We start from the raw sequence: 23,045 nt of genomic DNA, 5'->3' as shown, positions 1-23,045 counted from the left end.
CGTGCACCTCCTCCAACATGCACCGGTTATTAAATTTGGGTCCTTTGTAAGTTCTCCCATTCTCTCTCGCTCCCAGGATATGTGGTATCCACAAATACCTTACGGAGTTAGTTGGCCTAACTAAGTTTTGCCAAAGTTAAGGCTCAACTTGAGTCCCCGTGCTACACCAAAATGCGATTAGAATCAGGCAAAACTTTATGCGCAGTAGCTGTAGAGAATGGAGTTTGGGGTATTTAAGGGAACATTTGAATGTAGAAGAATTGCCATATACTATTCTTGAATTGAATCAATGGATTTGTGATATAGTGCCCATAGGTACACTGCCTCTTGTCTGCCTGTCTGCTACATCAATTGAATCTCCTCACGTTTGCCGTAAGACCAAAGCACCAGCTGCCTGCCGCCTCAATATTGAGCTGGTACAGCTTTGGCAACGTCATAAACTTGCCGTCTCCAACGTGTCCCGTGTTTCGTCTTGTCGTGTGCGTCCTTCCTCAGCTGGCAAAGAGCATTTGAGCACGCCCGTACAATTCAATTAATGGGCATTCAAATGATATAAACCTGCTGAGGCATTTTTAGTGCAGCCACATCGTCGAGTGCTCCGTTTCATTAGCAAGCACTGAGAGTCGGGGTACTGGATTGGAGTAATGCCAAGGGATGCAAGAAAACTGGACAACCGCCCGCCCCCCTGAGGCCAGTGTCGAACACGTGTCGTGTGGCCAAAGGAAAACAACAGGTGCAAGAAAAAAGGACACCAAGCAGGCAATCCCTGCCTAGTAACGGTAGTTCACATACAAGCCAAGCCTCGTGGCAACCCTGACACGTTGCCGCTGGCAACCGGCAGGTACAACAAATAGTTGTCTTTTCGAGAAAAGTGAAAGAGTTTCCGTGAAAACTGAAAGTTACATCGAATTGGACAGCTGCATTCCGAGTGTGTATAAAAAGCATCTCAAGATGAGTCAGCGCACTAAATTCATTATAAATACATCGGGTAAGCCGTCAGCTCTGAGAGTTCTCTCTTTCCGGCAAACTAAAACACTCTTGACACCTGCTCTTCTCCTGCTGCTGCTGCCTGTGCAGTTGAGTACTTTGCAGCTCGCATGCCGGGCACGGAGCTGGATGAGCAAACAGCCACTATACTGGAGTTTCTGGAGCAGGAGGAGCACACGGTTATCTCGGCCGTGCATAATAAATCCGATGGCAAAATCAAATTTCACCATCGCATACCCAACGACGAGGTCTGTTTGCTTTTCTACAAGGTGCCGCAGGTCGGCGGTGGCCAAGGAGGAGTCCCGCCCCCGCCAGCAGCCTCCGCTGAGCCCCTGCTGGGCATATTAACACTGGAGGGTGGCCTGGTTAAATCCATTTACAATTCCGTTTCCCGTGTCTACTCACCCGCCGTCGCACGTGTAAGTTCCATTCCATGTGTAGTGCAGTGTCGTGTTGTGTTGTGTAGTGTAGAGTAGTGCCCGTGCCTGATAAATCCTACTCGGCTCAAATTACTTCGCTCGTTTGCATGCTTCCAGTGGCAGAGTGCGACGAGTAGTAGCTGGAAGAACTTTTAATCGCATTTGCGCATAATTCAATCCGGCCTGCAATTGCATTTTGTCAATTATATTTTTGCTGCTCCGTGCAATGCAATTTGTTTTACCAATAGCCCCATTCGCCTTATCCTCCATTCTTTTCATTTGCAGCGCAACGAGTACGGCCCCGAGTTGAGTGGCCTCCTGGAGAATTTGCACGTGTCGTTGGGATCCAGTCTGGGACTGCCACAGAGCGGTAAATATAGTGGCGATCGAATTACACTGCCAAAATTGGAATGGACACATGGAACTCCAGTATTCCAGTCAGATGTTCCTAAGCAGATTCCAAGAACAATCAAAATCCAACAGTCTGGCAGCATCTTTCATTGTTTTCAAACAGTGTGGCAGCACCCTCAGCCATCGAGGATCTCGATATGTTTTTATGTTTTGCTTTTCAACGTCTTTCTATTGTTTTGCACGTGTTTTATTTACAGGCATTAGCAGTCTAAAAGATGAAATTAAATATTGGAAACAAAAGCTGGGTCAGAAATCTAGCTCTCGCTTGGACCGTGAGGCAGCGCAAGTGTTTATTGGCGTCCTGGAGAATATAGATAAGCAAATCGGGTGAGAAAACCAAACAATTTTATAGGTTAAACCAAATAAACACCATAACAAAAAACAGCACAATAGATGGTGGAAATCCCAGCAGCACCATTGAGGAGTTCCTCGACCATGCCCACAACAATCTGGACGAACTGTGGCGACTGCCCTACAACTATTCACAGCAGCGAATGGCCGATCTGCTGGACATCATTGGCAAGCGGCTGTTGGAGGTCTGCCTGACTCAACTGCTGGCCGAGGACATCTGGAGTTTGAATTCCTACCATGTAAACAGCCTGATGAGTCAGAGCATTGACACAGTGGACGCTTGGATACAGCTGTGCGACTCGCTGACGCGCCTCTTCTGGCCCAACTACGTGAAGCATCCGTGGCTGGGGGAGCCGCATGTGCCCAAGCGCGGGCAGCAGTTCAAGGAGCGCCTCAGCGAGATTCGGAATATTAAGCAGTTGTACAAGCAAATAGCCACACTCCTGGACGATGCAGAGCTGCAGGAGATGTTCCAGGAGCAGGCCCCATTCACTGGTGAGAGAAGCGACGACCTGTGACTGGCACACTCAACGACTGGCACTCTCTCATTGCAGACTTTAACATTTTCGACACCTCTGGCAACGGACAGGCCAAGTGGCACAAGGCCTTGCATCACTTTGAGCAGGTGTTGCAGCCCATCGATGAACGGATTGCGGCGGCGTTGAAGGCTCAGCTGCATAACCATTTGAGCAATCCGCGGCAGGTCATCTTCATCTTCTCGAAATACGAGACGCTGATACAGCGGCCGGCGGTGCTGGAGCTGCTCTCCATCGAGCGCGAACAGTTCCTGCAATCGCTGCACATTCTGCTGCAAGATCTGCGAAAGGCCATGACGGACACGAACATGGAACCGGACACGGGGCATCTGTCGGTCATCTGCAACGAGTGCCGCTGGCTAAAGGTGGTGCAGTATCAGATACAGGAGATCGAGAAGGTCAGCCATCTGATCAGCGGGAGAGAAGGCTTCGATAAGATCAACAAAGCTGTGCAGGAGATCAAGGAGGAGACAGAGTCGCTGCTGCGTACCAACTTTGAGATTTGGTCGGGCCAGTGCTCCACAGCTGTGAAAAGTGGCGAGCTCAGGTGCGAATTCTGACCACTCTTGGATGCCATTTAATCTCCTTATCCCCTTTGCAGACTGCGCGATGATCAGGCTGTGGTAAAGTTCGAAAAGGAGGGCCGCCAGCTAATGCGCGTCACGTTCAACCCAAAGTTGGTGACCTTCTGCCAGGATGTGCGGGAGTTCGAGAATCTCGGCTACAATGTGCCACTGGAGCTTCGTGCCGCTGCCACGCATGCGGCCAAGTACATGTGCTACGCGCGGCGACTGCAGCAGATTGCCACGTTCCACAATACCATTGGGGATCGCATGATTCCCTGCCAGCGCCCGATCATGCTGAAGAATGCCCTCGAGCTGCAGCGGCTGGTGCAGAGCGAGACGGTGGCCTGGCAGGACGAGAGCTCAGTGCAGCGCTACGTGAATATTCTGCAGGCAGCTGTGTCTAAGCTCTCAGCGGACAACACGCTCCTTGTCGGCTACCACGAGCAGGCCAAGCGAACGGTGATGAAGCTCATGGCCACCGATTTGCTGACACAGAACCAAATCTGGAAGGACGAACTGCGCCACTTGCGGGAGCTGTTGGCCACGTTGGAGCGCCAGGGCTACACCCATTTGGATGCCTTCAAGCTGCACTGGGACCACCAGCTGTACAAAGTGCTCGAGTATCAGTACATCCTCGGCCTGCTGGACATGAACAACAAGCTGCCGGACATCCACATCAAGCTGGTGCTGCGCCAGAGGGAACTGTGCTTCAGTCCGCCGGAGGAGGAGATACGGGACCTGTACTTTAGCCAGCTGCGACGCTTCATCGAGCGACCGTGCAACTTCCACGGGCTGTCGGAGCACAGCTCGGAGCTGTTCAAGTCCATGGTGACGGTTAATCGGCATCACTTCGGGCCGCTGTACAAGCGGGCAGCGGAATTGTTCGACAAGCTGGAGGATTTCAAGACCATCTGGCTGCCATGGATTGCACTGGGCTGTGTGGACGTGGAGCAGCTGTGCGGCATCCACCTGAACGAGGCGGATGACTGGGATCGCAATTTCCGAGCGTGCAAGCACTTCAGCCAGCAGCTGGCCAAGCTGCAGCAGGCAGAGGAGTCCATCGATTGCTTGGTCATCAATGTGCTGCCCCTGCGCACCGACATTGAGTTCATCAGCCGACGGTACTGGGAGTCGTTGTCCAACAGCCTGCGCTCCTCCATCCTCACCGATGTGGGCGTGGTGCAGGAATTTCTGCAGAATGCGCTGCAGTTTCTGCAGAACGTGCCCATGGACGAGGGCAGCATCAGTCAGTCGGGCATGAAGTACGAGAAGATCATGAGCGAGCTGCCGCAGATCGGAGCTACGCTGGAGGTGGTTCGGGCCAAGGATGCCTGCCTGGCGGGCTGGTGCAAGGAGCGGGTCACAGCCCTCTCGGGCATCCTGCAGCAGTGGGAGCAGCTTCAGCCGCTACTGGAGAATCATGCAGTGATCCTGCAGCGTCAAGTCGATATGATCAAGAACCAGGCGCAGACGCAGCTGCAGAATCTCCGAAATGAAGCCGAAAAGTTTCTGCTGCGCTGGGAGTCCACCATTGCCGAGCTGGAGGCCAACGAGCAGTCCACTCTGGAGGTGTTCAAGGAGCGCCGCCAGCACTGGCAGCAGCTGCAGACCAAGAAGCAGCAGCTCCTGGATGAATGCTCCAAATTCAACATGGAATTCCCAGCGGACATGCTGCAGCCCTTTGCCGAGATCGATGGCCAAATGGAGCGACAGTCACAACAGTGGCAGGTCTACGACTCATTCCTCAGTGAGCTGCAGCCCATTCTGCAGGAGGAGTGGACCATCTATCGGCGACGTCCCTATGTGCTCAACGAGTTCATTGCCAAGTGGGAGGGCTCCGTGCACGCCTCCATCGACCTGCCCTCGAAGCGCATTCGTCTGCAGGTGGAGCGCCTCCAGTTGGCCCTGCCCGTCCTGCAGCAGCTTCAATCGGATGCGTTGAGCGAACGCCATTGGGCGAGGATCTTTCAGCTGCTGCATCGCAGTCAATCGAAGCCCTTGCACTCGATCCTCCTGCAGGATATCCTCGAGGATATGGATGCCCTGCAAGCGGCTGCCGCAGAGATCGGCAGCATTGTGCGGCAGGCATCCAGCGAGCAGATCGTGCGGCAGGCTCTGATCGAGCTCGATCAGTGGGCAGTCACAGCTCAGCTGAAGCTCATCGCGCGCACCGACGCCTCAGGGCAGACTGTGTCCCTGATCAAGGACTACCAGGAGGTGCTCAACAAGATTGGCGACAATCAATCGCTGCTGCAATCGGCCAAGAACTCGGCAGCCTTTGACAGCTTCTCGGACCAAGCAGAGCTCTGGGAGAGTCGCCTCAATACGCTCGATGCACTGCTCACGAGTCTAAGTCACTCCCAAAGACGGTAGGAAATCAATCAGAGAATTGGAGCACATAATAATCTGATATCTTCCCCTCTAGTTGGGTGTATTTGGAGCCCGTTTTTGGCTCGGGCACTCTGCAGCAGGAGCAGTCGCTGTTCAAGCGCATCGACAAGGACTTTCGTTTCGTGATGCGAGAAATAGAAATGGATCCGCGGGTCACTTCGCTGATTAAGATCAACAACATAAGCACCATAGTGCACGCCTTGGAGACCCAATTGGCCAGATGTCAGCAGAATCTGATGAGCTACATAACCGTAAGACCCTGGCAAGTTCTGTGTATATCTTGGCCAATCAATCAATCTTATTGCAGGACAAACGCAACTCCTTTCCGCGCTTCTACTTCCTCGGCGACGATGATCTGTTGGAGCTGCTGGGGCAGGCCAGCAAGGATGCGGACGTCATACAGCGGCATATCCGTAAGCTATTTCCTGGGTGTCATAGCCTGAGCATCCGACAGGCTGCCACCGATGCCAATCAGTTCTCCATTGTGGCCGTGCACAGTGCCGAGGGCGATGAGCTGCAGCTAAGCCAGCCCGTGGATATGAAGGGAGACATAGAGGTGAGTGAGTAACATGCAGAATTACAAACATTATCCTTAAACCATAATCCATTTCCGTCAAAGCGCTGGCTGAATCAACTTGTCACGTCCGTCCAGGAGACGCTGCGTGCCCAGATCCACGAGTGCTACTCGAACACCAACGCCAACAGCGACAACCTGAGCGAGCAGCTGCTGAGGAAGTATGTCAGCCAGGTGCTGGCCACGGCCCGGGCTCTGCACTTCACGCGCCAGGCGGAGCAGGCGATTGGCGGCATGGCGCTGGCAAAGCTGCAGCAGCAGCTGAAGGCGGAAATTGCCCATCTGGCGGCAATGAAGCAGCGTGCCGAGAGCGGCAGCCTGATGAGCCTTAAGCTGCGTGCTCTGCTCCTCGATCTGGTGCACTATGCCGGTGTGGTGGAGCAGCTGCAGCGGCACAATGTGATGCATGTCACCGACTGGCACTGGCTGTGTCAACTCCGATATTACCTGGCACCCGCCGCAGCAGCTGGCAGTCGGCAGTCCGTGTGCGTTCGCATGGTTTATGCGGAATTTGAATACGCCTACGAGTTCTTGGGGCAGGCCAACAAGCTGGTCCACACTCGGCTGACCCACAAGTGTTATCTCATCCTCACACAGGCCATGCACATGGGCCTGGGCGGTAATCCCTTTGGCCCAGCGGGCACCGGCAAAACCGAGTGTGTAAAGGCCCTCGGTGCGATGCTGGGACGACTTGTGTTGGTTTTCAATTGCGACGAGGTGAGTGAGAGCTGCTGCTGGCTTATAGCCGGGCCCAAGTCAGCCCCAATGCGATTTGTCATTATGTCATGAATTGTTTGCAGAATGTGGACACCGAATCGATGAGTCTAATCCTGACTGGGCTGGCCCGCTGCGGCGCCTGGGGCTGCTTCGATGAGTTTAATAGGCTGCAGGAGGCCACACTCTCATCCATATCCATGCTGATACAGCCCATCCAGAGTGCCCTCAAGGCGAAGTCCGACAGCGTTCAAATTGGCGAGCGAAAGGTGAGTCAGATGAGTTATGAGTTACCTTACCTGTGTTTCCGGCACTGAAAATATCTTCTGTGCGTGTGGAAGAGAATGAATGTGTTGCTGCTGCTGGTGCTGGTAGGTCAGCTGCTTGAAAAGTTTACTTTTGTGGTAGGAAAAGGGAAGGCTACGGATTGGACTGCGTTAGAGAATGCCTGGCATGGATGTTGCATTTCTAGTGGAGAGATTTTTGCAGCTAGAACTAAGGTAAAACCAGCAGCATGTAGCCCAAGAATAGAGTCTGTTTAGCTACTAAGCTTTGACATTAACCAAATGATTATTGTTCAGTTTCTGTATGCAAAGTTTATGCGGATTTGATAGCGGTGAAGGTAAACGAGAGCCCGAGCAGTCAGTTGGATAAGATCAAGATGATTCACGCCTGTGTCGATTGAAGACTAATGTAAGTTGCTATGGCCCATGCCCTAATGCGATCGAGAGAGCGAGAGATCGAAATACATAGCAATAGCGAAGGAAGGCAGAAAGGTGCGAGATGAAGACGTGAGATAACGACTGCATAAGCTGATGCCGCGCGGAAGTAAGTAGATAGCAGAATGCGACTACAGAGGGCAGTGCAAATGATGAATAATAATTAGGATTTACTCTACTGCTGTACCACGGACTATAATTTAAAGATTAAGATATTTGTCTGCGAAAGCAGAGTTCTTATTCTTAGAATGAATGTGGTAGCTATGTGGGGTATAGCTGTTTTGGGATTGCTTTTTAATAATAATAATCTTAGCACATTCTATCTACGGAATGTTCACTCTTACGTTTGCTATGAATACTTTTGCATCCACATCTCCCATCCCTTGCATCCCTTCTTCCCCTTCCTGTACTTCCCTTTGAGCAACAAATTCAATTAGTAATAATTTTTACTCTGTCAACAGGTTCAACTCAACCAACATTGCGGCATCTTTGTGACACTGAATCCCGCTGGAGCCGAGTACGGCGGACGTCAGAAGCTGCCTGGCAATATTCAGGCGCTGTTTCGGCCCATCGTCATGCAGCAGCCGGAGCCAGGAGAGATTGCCCGTGTCATGCTGTTCGTGGAGGGATTTAAGGCGGCCGCAGACATCGCATCGCGCATCGTGGAGCTCTTCGATTTGTGTGGCAAGATGCTGTCCGCTCAGCGACACTACGATTGGGGACTGCGCGAGCTGAAGACGGTGCTGCTGGTGTGTGGCGAGGGACTGCGCGGACAGTTAACGAGCGGCTCTAATGAGCAGACAGACGCTAATGAGGAGCTGTCCGTTGTGGTGCAGTGTCTGCGCTCATCAACCATGTCCAAGCTGGCCCAACACGATGTCTCGCGATTCGAAATGCTGCTGCGTAATGTTTTCCCGGAAATTGGCGCCTCGGAGACGGCGGCGACCCCACTTCATCAGTCATTGGCCGCAGCCGCCGGCACACTGGGACTCTGTCCGAGCGAGAGGCAAATTGAAAAGGCTCTACAGCTGCAGGAGCAGCTCCAGAAACGCATGGGCGTGGTGCTGGTGGGTCCGCCAGGTTGCGGCAAGTCCACCATCATGGCGCTGCTACGGCAGGCACTGACCTCCACGGGCAAGCAGCTGCGAGTGCACACCATCAGCCCCAAGTCGATGAGTCGCGTGCAGCTGCTGGGACGTCTCGATGCAGACACGCGGCAGTGGCAGGACGGCGTGCTCACCCACACAGCGGTGGCAGTCAATCAGGAGCCGGCCCAAGTGCACTCGTGGATTGTGTGCGACGGCAGCATCGATCCGGAATGGATAGAGGCACTCAACTCTGTGCTGGACGATAACAAGTGAGTGGAAACAAAGTGATTTTTGTTTGATTTAATTTCATTTGGGTAGCAAGAGTTTGTTTTGCTACTTGTATTTTGCTCGTATTTGCGCATACATAAATTCGTAATAATTATTTACGGCTTGCCATTTATCGTATGTGTGTATATCATTATATCATAGGCTTTGTTTAATCGTACAATTATCGTTATATCGAATCTCATTACAATAATCTTAAACTTGCAAATATTGTAGGAATGCGCGAATGCATGTCCATCTATCACTTAGCGACTAAACAAAATACGTACAGACCTAAAAAACAGAGAAATGCTGAGGCGATGACAAAAAATGACAATAACTAACTAATCCGGATACGGGTAGGGTATTCGGGTATACGGGGAAGCCCACAAAGTGGTTACGTTGCGCACTCAACGCAATCAACGGTACTGCGCAACGTAACGGCATTTTACAAATGGCGTCTTAACATAATATTCAAAACAAATATGAACAGAGATGAGTTCTGCTAGAGCTGTGACTTCTATAAGAAAGGGGAGACATAACACACGAGAGACTACAGCTAGGGGTTTTAAATATTGCAAGGATTTCAGATACTGAAGAACAGTTAAAGCATTGACAGAAATACAGGATTAAGACACGTTTTTCCACCATGACAGTGCCAACAGATTACCTGCTGTGCAGTGTCACGGGGCGTAACGCACTTTTACACATCATAAAATCAGAAATAGGAATCACAAACAAATTATTCAATCACAACTCTAAGTACAGTGGCTTTCGGGACCGCGACACTTTTTCAGACCCGCCACTGTAGGCGCACTGGAATTGTGATATTAGTACAGTGGCTTCCGGGACCGCGACACTTTTCCTGACCCGCCACTGTAGGCGCACATGAAATTGTGAAATGTGAGATTTAGCGTTGGCTAGCGTTGAGCTTAAGGACTAAAGGCGAGAATCTTTCACTGCTGCGCATGTTGCAACTGTTGAGGCGGTGGCTGCTGATGTGTGGCTGGTGGTGGCGGTGGCGGCAGTGCCACAGACGGGGGCGGCGGTGGCAGCGCCGCGGAACGCATGTGCTGCATGTGGGCCTGCGGTGCCATGTGCTGGAACATGTTGCAGTGCTGCTGCTGCTGTTGCTGCTGGAGATGGTGCTGCTGCTGCTGCTGTTGCTGCTGCTGGTGGGCCGAGAAGTGGTGCTGCTGTGGCTGGGCGGGATTCACATCGGGCGCTGTCTGCAGTATGATCTCCGGCTCCAGGTTGAGCGCCATATCCTGATCGTCCTGCGTGTGCTGCGGCCCTCGCAGCGAGGCCAGAGCAGCCGCCTGGGCAGCAGCCATGGCGGAGGCAGACACATCCTGGCCGTACTCCTGCTTGATGCCGTTCGGCGGACCCGCGTACAGCGTGGCACTCAGGTTCTGGTGGAGGATGGGGTGGCACAGTTGCGGCATCAGCGTGACGCCGGCGATGGGCAAGGCGGGATGCGCGAACGAGCGAGGCGGATACAGTTGCTGCAGCTTGTTCAGCTGCTGCAGGTGCGTGGGCGTGGCATGGGCGGGTGGCGTCAGCTGGGTGAGAGTGCTCGCCACGGACGTCGCATGCGACATGTTGCGTACCCGCTGGTGCGGCAGCTGGTGATGCTGCTGCTCCTGTAGATGCGTGGGTGGCGGCTGCTGCTGCTGCTGCTGTTGCTGCTGCTGCAGCTGCTGCTGTTGTTGTTGTTGCTGGCCCTGGGTTGGCGTCAGACCCACCTCGGGCTTGATAACAGGCACTGGCGGTAGTATGGCCGCAAATTCGGGAGGCAGCTGCGAGGGATCGGTCACCAGGAGTCCCTTCTTGCGGTCCTTGCGTATCTTGTCGCGCAGCTTCTCCAGCTGCCGGAACGCCTCGTTCGTCCTGCGCGCCTTCTTTCTGTCCCGATCGCGCTCCTGCTCCAGCCGCCGGTACTCGGGATTCATGCGCTTAATGCGCTTCCTCTCGCGATCCCGCTCCCGCTGTATCATCTTCAGCCGCAGCTCCTCCTCGGGCGTCAGCTGCAATAGGGAAACGAGAGGGGAACACATATTAAAGCAACACGTTCTGAGCCCTCAGCATTGTGGTGGGTGGGTGTAGGAGGAGTTTGTGTGGCTGGAGTTTATTCGGAATGGGTTTTACACTACGCAAAAGAAAAGAAGGTCTCCCAGGTCCCAGTCTCCCCCTAGCTGTCCCTTCTACTAAGCGTGTGTCTGTCCACCATGTGCGGGCTTGTGTGTGTCTGATGTGTGTGTTGTGTGTGTGCGTGGAATGAGTGTGTGGGGGATTTATAGCTATAGAAATATATAATATTGGAAAAATGCTACGTTCGAGCGTCGTGCCTTCTTGCGAAATCGGTCGCGTTCGCGCTCCATTCGCCGATACTCGGGATTGAGGCGCTTTATTCGCTTTCTTTCCCGATCCCTTTCGCGCATGATGAACTTGTGTCGCGCCTCCTCCTCGGGTGTCATCAACTGGAATTATACAGATGGGAGATCGTTTTTTTGGTTTTGTATACAAAGGCAGCACAAATTTTGGGGGGGATCGATCTTTGTGTGTGTGTGTGGTTTCTTTTTGGTGTGTGTGTGTGTGTGTGTGAGGAGTGAGTGTGAAGGACTGTGCAAAACTAAACGGGGGATAAAACTCTACAACTAGATCTCAATTCGACTCTAATCTTGTCTTGAAAATGTTTCGCTTGCTTGCAGACTCCTCACCCTGCCCTCGGGCTGGCGCATACAGTTCGGAAATAATGTCAATTTCATCTTTGAAACGGACGATGTGCGTCATGCCTCACCAGCGACCATTTCACGCATGGGCATTGTCAATATGAGGTGAGTTATAAACCATATAGAGACTTATAAACCAAGGGAAACTCTTCCTTTGCAGCTACGACTACTATCCCGCCAGAGAGATCCTGCGCCACGAGCTGTCCAAGGAACCCTACGCTGAGCTGCTGCAGAGCTATGTCGATGGGAATCTGAACTATGCCATGGATTGGCTGGAGAATCAGAATTTACTGAGGTTAAGCTTCAAATCACTTAAGCATTTCCCGTACTAAAAGTCTTCCCTTTTCTGTGCAGTCAACTTCCGGGGATCAGTCGTGCCAATCTGCTGCGTTCGCTGCTGCTGCAGCTGCACGGCTCTCAGTCTTTGGAGGAGTATGTAGCCGCCACGCTGCGCGCTCTGTTCGGTTACATGCCCAACGATCGGCAGGCGGAGTTCGCTCAGCTGATGCTGAAGCACGCCAATTTGTATGTGGCACAGCCCAATCACGCGGATCTCTGCTACTACGACACACAGCGCAATGCCTTGGAGCAGTATGCAGTGGATGCCATGGAGCGCCCAGAGAAAGGCAGCCAGCTCATAGTCACCGCCTATGTACAGTCCTACATGGGCATATTGGAGAGTCTGCTCAAGGCGCCGGGCAACAGGACTCCCCCGTTCATGCTGGTGGGTCCCAGTGGTGCGGGCAAGACGCTGCTCTTGCAGCAGGCTGTGCTGGAGCATTCGGGCTATCAGCTGGCCACGATCAACTGCTCGACGCAGCTCACGCCCAGCTATGTGCTGCACACACTGCGCACCCACTGCGTGACGGTGAGCGGAGTGCGTGGACGGGAGTACAGGCCGAAGCAGGCGCGTCTGGTGCTGTTCATGAAGAACCTGGACCTCTGCCAGCTGGATGCTTGGGGTGCCTGTGAAATTGTCGAGCTGCTGCTGCAGCTGGCACAGCGTGGCGGCTTCTATGCCGAGAATCTCGAGTGGATTAGCGTGAGCGGATTGCAAATCTGTGCCTCCATTAGTGAAAATTTGATGAAAATTGCACCGCGCTATCTGGCGCTCAACCAATACGTGCGTGTGGCACGTCCCACATCCTCGGACATGCTGGCCATCGTGGAGTGCCGCCTGGAGCCGCTGCTGCACGAGCACTTCAAGCCAAGGGGCAACGTTAATTTGCAGCATGTCAGCGAGTGTCTGATGGAGTGCTTCGAGAAGGTATCCATCCATCCATCGGCATCCGCTTGAATCTGCTAATTGACTTTTCCCCCTCTTTTTGCAGCTGCAGGCCACGCTCACTCCCATGGGTGTCGGGGGGCAGGCGCACTACCAATTCAGTCCGAAATGCATCATGAAGCTGCTCGATGCACTCGTCTTTTATCCCCCCAACGATTTCAATGAGGTGGGTTCTCGCTCAGTGCTCTTTGACTCTCTCCAAGGCTAATCGCATTCCCTCCATTGCAGGCCCTCTACTGCGAGCTGTTGGGCATGTTCAGGGACCGTTTGGTCAGCGAGGAGCATGTGCAGCAGTTCGAGGCGATACTGAAGCAAACGATGCGCAAATATTATGGCAAAGAGGTGAAGGGATTAACAGACTAAACGACTATTTGCCTAATGAAATATTTCGCCCGCCCTTGCAGAAGGTGTTCTTTGTGCCGAAGTCGGCCAAGTCGAAGGGTGTGCTGCATGGCCTGGCCCATGATGAGTGGCTGGAGGAGGTGCAGAGACAGGTCACAGTATGCAGTGAGTATGAGGAATGAGTACATCCCGAGCGTGGTTAAGTGTCAGATTGAATCAGAGTTCTCACGCAGTTGAAGAGTTGGTCCAGCTGCCAGCTGTCAGCTGTCGGGGGGTCTAATCTCTGTTGCCTCAAGCTGTTTGTTTGTGTTTCAAGACAAGAGAAGAGAAGAGTTTTTGCAATATTGTTGTTAAATCGGGAATAACTACACTGGGCCTTGGCGTCTGCTTGCGGAATCGGTCGCGCTCTCGCTCCATCTGCCGGTATTCGGGATTCATGCGCTTGATGCGCTTCCGCTCTCGATCCCGTTCCCGCATGATGAACTTTTGGCGTGCCTCCTCTTCGGGGGTCATCCACTGAAAGTACATAGAGAACGGGTAGAAAAAAACAAACAGAAAGTTTGATCTAAGAAACGATTCTAAGCAAATGCAAAAGGGGAACAAGAGCAGAGCGAGAGGCGGCAGGCGGCAGGCGGCAGCCAGTGTGTGGCAGTTGGACAAACTTCAATGATGTCTGTGTGAGAGCTCTGTTCACTTCGTTAAAGATATTTCTACCCTCTCCCCTTTGCAGACACCGAAAGCTACAGCATTGTGGCACCCATCACGGAGGAGCTGCTGCAGCACACGGCCAAAGTGGCGCGCGTTTTGTCCCGCCATGATGCCCACATGCTGATTATGGCACAGGCTGGCGGCCGCCACTTGGATGCCATTTATGCGGCGGCCACCATGCAGCAGGCCAAAGTGTTGACGCTGCAGGGAGGCCCAGCGTATGACCTCGCAGAGTTCTACAACGATCTGAAGATGGCCATGCAAGTGGCTGCCATGGAGCAGCAGATGAGCTACTTGCTCATCGAGCATTGCTGGCTCTCGTATGTCCCAGAGATACTGAAACCCATTGAGGCGCTACTCGAGGGCAGTGAGATCTTGGAGCTGTTTGGCGACGACCTGGAGGCGGTGGCCAGCACTCTGAAGCAGGCGGCACAATTGGAGGGTTATCAGGAGTCGCTGGGAGCGTACTTCATGAAGCGTAGGTGGATAATCTTATGCGGAAATCTGTGATACATCTTCCTGTTTCTCCCCCCATTTAGGTGCCCGAGAGCATCTCCATCTCATTCTGGTGCTAGATCCCAGCAGTCCCAAGGTTCTGGACTACTTCAACAGCTGCCCGGCGCTGCATCGGCAAATGGATTTACTTTACGTGCGTACAGAGTCCAGGGAAACTCTGAGCATGCTGCCGAAGCAGTACATTGAACTGCTCAACGATGCAGCAGCTGGTGGCAGTGGCCGTGGCAAGGTGCCCGTTTGCAGTCACTTCACGGACGTGGCGGAGGAGTTGCCGCCGGAGCAGCCGCCACAACGCTACTACCAACTCATCGCCAGCTACTACCACATGTACAGCAATGCGGCGGCGGAGATTGACCAGAGATTGGGCAAGCTGCAGCTGGGAGTGGACAAGCTGGCCTCCGCCCACGGACTGGTGGACACTTTGAAGTCCAACGCGGCAGCGCAGGAGCAGGCGTTGGGGGAGAAGCGGCAGCTGGCGAATGATGCACTCGAAATGATCTCGGCCACGATGCGGAACGCCAACGATCAGAAGTCGAGCATGCTGGAGCTGAAGCAGCAAACGCAGCAGAGCAGCGAGCAGCTGAAGCAGCGCCAGAAGGAGATCCAGCAGGAGCTGGCCGAGGTGGAGCCCATCCTAGCGGAGGCCAGCAATGCCGTGGGGCAGATCAAGTCGGAGGCGCTCTCGGAGATACGTTCGCTGCGCGCCCCACCCGAGGCAGTGCGGGACATCCTCGAGGGAGTGCTGCGCCTGATGGGCATACGCGACACTTCGTGGAACAGCATGAAGACATTCCTGGCCAAGCGAGGCGTCAAGGAGGACATTCGCTCGCTGGATCCCGCTCGCATCAGTCCCGAAAACTGTCAGGCCGTGGAGAAGCTGCTGGCAGCCAAGGGCGATTCCTACGAATCGAAGAACGCGAAGCGCGCCTCGGCAGCTGCTGCTCCTCTGGCTGCCTGGGTGCAGGCCAGCGTGCGGTATGCCCGAGTCATTCAGAGCATTAAGCCCCTGGAGCGGGAGCAGAACGAACTGCAGCGAAATCTCAACGCCGCTGAGGACGAGATGCAGGAGCTGGCCAGTGGCCTGGACGATGTGGACAAGCGGGTCAAGCAGTTGTCGGCCAAGCTGCAGACCTACACGCAGGAGGCAGCCGTGCTGGAGCTGAAGCTACAAGAAGCCAGCGACACCCTGCAGGCGGCCGAGCTGCTGGTGGGCAAACTGAGCGCGGAATATGCCACCTGGAGCGAGCAACTGGCGAAGCTGAAGCGTGCCCACAAGACATTGGATGGCAAGACGCTGCTGCTGGCTTTGGCCCTCAATTATTATGCGGGAATGGGACTGGATCAGAGGAGGTAAGAAAGGAGAAATGACTGTCTGTTAATCGATCTTAAATGTTGGATTCTTTTCGCAGTTCCTCCCTGCAACGTCTGGCTGTGGACTTTCATCTGCCGCCCGATTTTAGTCTACGCCAGACGCTGCTCACCGAACAGCAGCAAATCATTTGGGAGAGCCAGGGATTGGCGCGGGATGCGCAGATCATTGAGGGCGCGGCACTCCTCAGGGAGATGCTGTCGCTGCCGTTTGGCAGCTGTCCCGTGCCACTGCTGCTGGATCCCACCCAAACGGCGGCCGAGTGGCTGATGGCGTACCTAAAGGGCAGCGGAAGAGCCTGCGAGATGGCCACGCATGGCAACGAGCGACTCTCCTACCAGCTGGAGCTGGCAGTGCGCTTTGGCAAGACCTTGCTGGTCACGGACTGCGAGCAGTTGCGGCCGCCGCTGCTGCAAATGCTGCAGGGACACATCTACGTGCGGTTCAACAAGCGGCAGGTGGCAGTGGGCGCGAAGCTGGTGGATCTGCACGAGAATTTCCAGCTGGTGCTGATAAGCAAGTCGCACCGATTGGAGCTGCCGCAGGAGCAGCGCAGCCAATTGAGTCTGCTGCGCTTCACGGTGACGGCAGCCGGACTCGCCGATCAACTCATGTCCAAGGCAATTGTGCTGAAGAATGCCGGGCTGGAGCAGCAGCGGATTGAGCTGCTGCAGCGCGAGGGAGATCTGCTGAAGCAGCGCATGGAGATGCAGGACAAGCTGCTGGAACAACTGTCCAAATCGGAGGGCGACATTCTGCGCAATGAGCAGCTGCTGGCGAGCCTCAACGAGGTGAAGCGGAGCAGCGCCCAGATCGATGAGGCGCTGCAGAAGAGCGGCGAGGTGAAGGCCACACTGCTCGCGCAATTTGGTGCCCTGAAGGAGCTGTGCACGCGGGCTGCCACGTTCTATGCGGGCCTGATCCGGGGCTACGAGCTGTCTGCCATGGTCTACATTGAGCTCTTCCTGGGCGCCCTGTCGAGGGACCAGCGCGACGAGTCGCAGTCGTATGAGCTGCTCGTGAGGAGTGTCTATCTGAATCTAGCGCGAGCCACGCCGCGGGACAGCCAGCTGTCGCTCTCGCTGTGGGTCTGCCATCAGGCCTATCCCGAGCGACTCGCCGCCAAGGAGTGGGACCTGTTCGTGAACAACTTCATGGGCAGCGCGGATGGGAGTGTGCTGCTGGGGAATCTGGGTCGCCTGCCCGACTGCATGGCCCGAGAGGCGCAGCTGAAGCTGGCGCTGCTCGTGCAGCTGCTGCCCGATCTGCGGCAGAAGCTGCAGCTGGACAAGGACTACATCTGGCGTGGGTTCATCGAGCGACAAACGGACGATGTGCTGCGTGAGTAAAACCAGGAATTAGTCGTTGCATTGTGCTCATGAAGGATTCTCAAACTTACAGCTGCCATTGGGTCCAGTTTCCATCGCGTGCTCATCGCTCAGATCTTCAGGCCCGACCTAATGCTCCAGCAGCTGCGCAAAGTCAGCAGCGATCTGCTGGGCATCTCGCCCGATGCAGCCACACAGCCCTCGGTGGAGCAGTTGCTGCAGCAGAGCAGCTGCGATCGCCCCATACTGATGATCAGCCAGGCGGAGAACGATCCCACGACAGAGCTCAAGAAGTGGGGCAGCCAGAAGTACCAGGAAATGGCCATTGGCAGGGGCAGTGAGCGGAGAGTTCTCGCCGCCATGCGCGAGGCAGCGGCCCAGGGCCAGTGGCTGTGCGTGAAGAACGTTCATTTGGTGCCCGAGTGGCTCGGCCAGATGGAGCGCGAGCTCAGCGAGATGCCCAAGGCGAAGGAGTTTCGGCTGTGGCTGCTCTGCGAGTCCACCCAGGGATTCAGCGAGTCGGCCATCTACAAGTGCCTCAAAGTGCGCTACGAACAGCCGCGTGGACTCAAGCAGATCGTGCTCCGTCTGCTGCAGAACTATGCGGCCGAACATCCCCAGGCGGCAGCCTCCAAGCAGCAGCAGCAGCAGCAGCCCAAGAGCCTCAAGATGAGACTCGTGTTCTTCATCCTAACTGCAGCCCTTCAGCAGCGGCGCCAGTACATCCCCCAGGGCTGGTCAAAGTACTACGAATTCGGAGAGGCGGACCTAAAGGCCGCCATGGGCGTCCTCGGCTGGCTGGACACTCAGCTAAACTCGGGAAGATGCGACTGGACGCTGCTGCAGCGCCTCAGCGAGGCTCTGGCCTATGGCGGGCGCGTGAACAACCTCAGGGATCTGGAGATACTTCGGAGCTACCTCAACCAATTCTGCTGTGCGGATGTGCTGAGCAATCGCTGGTCACCCCTGGGACTGGCCATGTCCCTGCCCACCAGTGCACACCTGCAGGACTACTATACAGCGCTGGACAAGCTGCCGGATGTGGATGAGCCGAGCATGTACGGCCTGGCGAATCAGGCGCAACAGCAAAGGGAAATCGAACAGGCCCGAAGGGTCGTCAAGGAACTGCGAGGATTGCACTATGGCGGCGTCTCCGGAGAAGCCTCTGCTCCAGGCGATGCGCACTCGAGTGAGCGTCAGAAGTTGGAGCATCAGATCAAACCGCTGCTGAGTCTCTGGCGCAAGCTGGCAGGCGCCTGCACCATTGCCCAGACATCGAAGGAGGCCAAAGCGGCCGGGGAGGACTCTCCCTGGTCGCTGTTTGTGCTGGCGGAACTGCAGCTGGGCGCGCAACTCTATCGCACGGTGCACCAGACGCTGTCGCAGATGCACGCCTGGCTGAAGGATGCCCATGAAGTGGATCAGAGCAGCCTGCGATCTCTGGCAGAACAGCAGGTGGGTGATGCACGTCCCTCAAAGCGGAGATTGGTTGGCTAAAGACTGGGTTTCCCTTTTTGGATAGATTCCCCCCTCGTGGCTGAAGCTCTGGCCTGGTCCCAGCAGCAGCAGCGCCGTGGACTACCTGCGCGCTTTGATGGTGCGTGCCCAGGCGGCGGAGAAGCGCTACCAGGAGCAACTGCATCTGCAGTTTGCCGAGCAAATCGATCTGCTGCATGTCTACAACTGCGAAAACCTCCTGGCCTGCCTGATGCTGCTGCAGGCCCGCACCTTGGGCGTCTCCGTGGAGCGACTGGCCCTGGAGAACGTTCGCAGGTCTGGTGAGGACTCCACCATCATCCTGCAACTGTTGCCGCTCAAGGTAGGCACTTTTTAAACAAAATATTTCTGTGGCGCCTTGGCGACGCCACCCCGCACCCCCATCCGTCCATCCATTGCCCTGCTGCTGCAGCTCTTCGTCTTTTCTCTTCCTTCCCTTTTTCGAGTGTGTTTGTCTCTTACCTTCCCCATTTTGGCCATAAAGTGCGTCTCCAGCTTGCCGTTTTCGCGTTCGGCGACACTTGGTTTGCTATGATGCTGCTGCGGCGCCTTTTCACAGCATTTAAATTGTGTGGAAAATTGATTTTGTTGCAGTTTTTGGGTTTTTTTCACGCCGCTTCTTTTTTTGTTTTCATTTGATTGACATTCCGGCACAGTGTGACCAATCCGACCGTTTACGGTATATTCTATACGTTTTTGGTATATTCTAAAGTAGATAACGTGATGGTATATTTCATGCTTGTAGTTCAGACAATTGCCAATTTCCAGTGCACCATAGAAACTAATTTTCAAAATCAGCATTAATTACAAAATATATTCAAGAGTGAGCCGCGGTTACAGAGTGTTGTCGCAGTGTATTTCAAAATACATGCGGGATATTACGTATCGATACATATTGTGGTCGAAAATATCAAATGGATATTTTTGAGCAATTTAATTGATGGCCATGAAAATTCGACAGGTGGCGCACAGTAGGCTTATGTAAACTAACGCTAGGCGGAGCCATTGAGTATTTGATTTGAAATTTAAAAGATTTTTCTTTTTTCTTGTTCCAGATTGATGGGGCCAAGGGCTCTGTGGAGAAATCGAATCCCTTCTTTATCACCTACAAAGTGAAGGAGGAGGCACAGCCCTCAAAATATGGCAACGGAAGCAAGAATACCCTGTACCCCTCGAAAATCAAAGAATCAGCTCCGAAATTACCCTTGTATTCACGCGGAAGTCGCGACAAATTAATCTGCCACCTCCATGTGGACAATTTGGAGGGAACACCAGAACAGATTCTGCTCGCTGGCACCGCCCTAATCGTCGATGATTATTAGATTAAAGAGATATTAAAACGAAGCAAAACCGCGGTTGCAGTTTGTGCCGCTAAACCCTTGGAGATTCCTAGGGAAATAAACCAAAATAAAAATATATATTTTTAGAAGAAGGTTTCCATATGGGAATAAACTTCAATCTGAAATATGAACATACCACTAATAGACAAAAAGATTCTTCAAGCGGATTAAATTATTGTTTCAGTGTTTATAGTCTTTGCAAGCTAGTAATATCAAATAGAACATCAAAATCGAGAAATATGATTTAAGACTACGGTATATCTAGAGTATATTTTTGGAAAGAGAAGGTATATTTTGGTATATTTTTGAGATTCCGACGGTATATTTTATCGATAATTCCGCGGTCACACTGCTTCTCGGACAATAACAATTTTGCAAATAAAAATAAACCAAAAAAACTCTGGAAACCCCATTAAAACGTTGCTATGGGCGTGACTGTGCTACAAGCGTATCCTATGCCCGAAAATAAAGCTGGAGCCCATATCATCGATTATCTGAGCAAGCGTCTGCTGTCGCTTGGCGCTACGCATGCCGGCCAATTCCTGGTCGACTGCGAGACCTTCATTTCGACCCCGCAGCCGCACAATGGGACACCGGGAAGGGCGGTGCATGTGCTGCACAACTCCGAGTATCCCGCCTCGACATTTTCAATCATCGACAGTGGCACGGGGAAGCAGGTCAGCCTGGTGGCCGACAGCATATTCGATCTGCTGATGCTCAAAATGACCAACACATTCACCTCCAAGAAGCAGACAAAGATCGAGTCACGTGGCGCCCGGTTTGAGTACGGCGACTTTGTGATCAAGCTCGGCTCCGTCACCATGATGGAGCACTTCAAGGGCATCCTCATCGAGATCGAGTACAAGTCCTGCATGATACTGGCCTACTGCTGGGAGATGATACGCGAGATGCTGCAGGGTTTCCTCAACATCAATGTGGGCAAGGACTTCCCCTCGTACTTTGCCCCACAGACCATCATGACGCCCATGGGCCAGCAGCAGATGCATGCCAAGCACAACGACATGTACGAGGCCACGGATACGGTCAAGCAGTATCTTGAGCAGTTCACCAACTACCGGAAGCATGTGTCCATGCACGGCTCCGTCAGCGGCGGCATACAAGGAGGACTGGGAGGACAACAGCAGCAGCCCGTCCACATGTCCCCCTCGCCGGTGATGGGTGCGGCTGGGGGCCTTGGCATGATTCGACCCTGATGCGAGGTCAAGCTGGAGCCGCCCGATGCTCCTGCAGCGACACTGGAAACTGACTGACGTTGCACGATGCATTGAACAGAGAAACAGCTACTTAATAATACTTTTTAATGTATATTTTAACACAATAGTTGTATGTATTATAAATGAATCAAAATTCTCATTCAAGTCCATATTAATGAGGAACTCCAGGAGCATTCGCTGAGTGTACTTCAATGTTTGTTTGAATGAAATGAAAATATTTTCAGAATTTTTAAGAATAATATTTTTATTGTTAAACATAATTGTGGATTTTTCAGCGCATGCAGAATGCAGGTTAAACACAATTATTTTAGTTATACATAAAGTTGTATCCATGTTCAAATGAAAGGGTCCAAAATATGATCCATGACAATCTATTGCTCCGCTTATAATCACTGAAAATCGTATCCACCCGAGGGTCGTTTTGCTTTGTTGTACGCTTTACCCAACTAACTATTCCTTTCAATTAGTTGTTCGGCTTATTGTTAATAAATATTTAAGGCACAAACAATTAGCCAGCCAAAAGGCAAACGCTGAAACAGCCATTAAATATTCAAGTTCACATAAGTGTTCGTCTGTCCGTCTGTGTGCGTGTCTGTGGGGTGGGTGAATGTTTCGGGGAAGGACCAGAAAAATTAATTTGCTTTTTGCCGAAAGGATTGCGCCTGCGTCCGTCCCTCATAATCTGCTCATATTAAACTAATTGCCGTAAATTTCAACAACAAACTGCCATAAATGTTGGCCATACTTTTAGTTGCCAAGAAACCAGCGAACGCCCCCAAGCCCACTGCTCAAGACCATCTTACCGTCAAAAACTTGTCTTAAGTTTAATTAAGTGGCATTATGTTCAATTAGGCAAAAGTTTCCAATATGCAAATTAACACAATTTGTGTGTAAAGTGCCTGCTCCTGAAGAGGAGCACCCGCCCATCCGAATGGGAGGCGATGTCTATTTCTGAGCCAGATAAATTTCCACCACACAGACACACAAATCCGGGCGGGCCTCTGCTCTCGAAGAAGTGGGCGTGGCAGCTTGTTAACACATTTAGCATATTTCTTCGTTTTCTAACGGATATATTTTAGTGTTTTGCCTGAGATTGTGGCATTTAGCTGCTGGCTATAAATAATTTATGATGTCTCAAATGGCAATTGGATAATGGCAGGGAAGGGTATGGTAGCATAAAAGTGTACTTGTGGTTGGACAGTCAAAAAGGATAGGTGTACACTTTAGGCAGAATTTGTGGTAAATAAATTCCCTCCGCTTTTGGTTAATTGATGCAAATGGGAGTTGAATTCAAATCAAGAAATGAAGAAAATGTAAAACAAATTCTCCAGTGATTGTTGTGACAAAATCGATCTAACTCCATAACCGACAGACTTCAAAGCACATCCTGCCCACCCACAAGCGATTTTCGCTACCACAAAGTTTGATTATCAGCTGGGCAAATATTCCACATTTAATGTTGAGTGCTTGTGGCTGGGAAAATGGCTAAATGGAATACCCATGGGCATATCCCTCACTCCCTTTTGGGCTTAATTATCAAACACAGGATCCAGGGAACGCCCTCATGTCGACCCCCAAACTTCAATTGACGATTAAGTTTCAAATGTCTAATTTGTAGTTGATGGTCGGATAATTATTCACACGAGCGTGTGTATGTGTGCGTTTCGATGCTT

General features: G+C 52.7%; 2 protein-coding genes across 2 annotated transcripts; both read left to right on the top strand.

The window, feature by feature from the left end:
* The first annotated feature begins 942 nt into the window (after positions 1-942).
* Positions 943-20,137, top strand: LOC117900256 (cytoplasmic dynein 2 heavy chain 1). Its single transcript, XM_034810555.1, has 24 exons — positions 943-988; positions 1,078-1,406; positions 1,692-1,776; positions 2,015-2,144; positions 2,203-2,663; positions 2,723-3,251; positions 3,306-5,639; positions 5,696-5,912; positions 5,969-6,217; positions 6,281-6,952; positions 7,036-7,218; positions 8,130-9,025; positions 11,732-11,857; positions 11,913-12,047; positions 12,107-13,019; positions 13,084-13,203; positions 13,266-13,379; positions 13,442-13,544; positions 14,110-14,565; positions 14,627-15,953; positions 16,013-17,313; positions 17,374-18,755; positions 18,823-19,119; positions 19,853-20,137. Exons 1-24 carry the CDS (start codon positions 952-954, stop codon positions 20,117-20,119), a joined length of 12,663 nt encoding a protein of 4,220 aa, XP_034666446.1. The 5' UTR covers positions 943-951; the 3' UTR covers positions 20,120-20,137.
* A 342-nt stretch (positions 20,138-20,479) lies between these two features.
* LOC117901897 (mediator of RNA polymerase II transcription subunit 20-like) lies at positions 20,480-21,580 on the top strand. Its single transcript, XM_034812861.1, has one exon. The coding sequence runs from the start codon at positions 20,563-20,565 to the stop codon at positions 21,349-21,351; it is 789 nt and encodes a 262-aa protein (XP_034668752.1). The 5' UTR covers positions 20,480-20,562; the 3' UTR covers positions 21,352-21,580.
* The last annotated feature ends 1,465 nt before the right edge of the window (positions 21,581-23,045 follow it).

The sequence above is a fragment of the Drosophila subobscura genome, chromosome U, assembly GCF_008121235.1.
Source record: "Drosophila subobscura isolate 14011-0131.10 chromosome U, UCBerk_Dsub_1.0, whole genome shotgun sequence".
NCBI classification, from domain to species: Eukaryota; Metazoa; Arthropoda; class Insecta; order Diptera; family Drosophilidae; genus Drosophila; species Drosophila subobscura.
The sequence above is the reverse complement of the archived record's forward strand: the minus strand, read 5'-3'. Positions and strand labels throughout refer to the sequence as shown.

Coding starts and splice junctions, on each gene's coding strand:
- LOC117901897 (XM_034812861.1), top strand. CDS start 20,563: ATGGGCGTGACTGTGCTACAAGCGTATCCTATGCCCGAAAATAAAGCT.
- LOC117900256 (XM_034810555.1), top strand. CDS start 952: ATGAGTCAGCGCACTAAATTCATTATAAATACATCGG. Junction 13,545..14,109: donor GAGACAGGTCACAGTATGCA/GTGAGTATGAGG, acceptor TCCCCTTTGCAG/ACACCGAAAGCTACAGCATT. Junction 17,314..17,373: donor ACAAACGGACGATGTGCTGC/GTGAGTAAAACC, acceptor TCAAACTTACAG/CTGCCATTGGGTCCAGTTTC.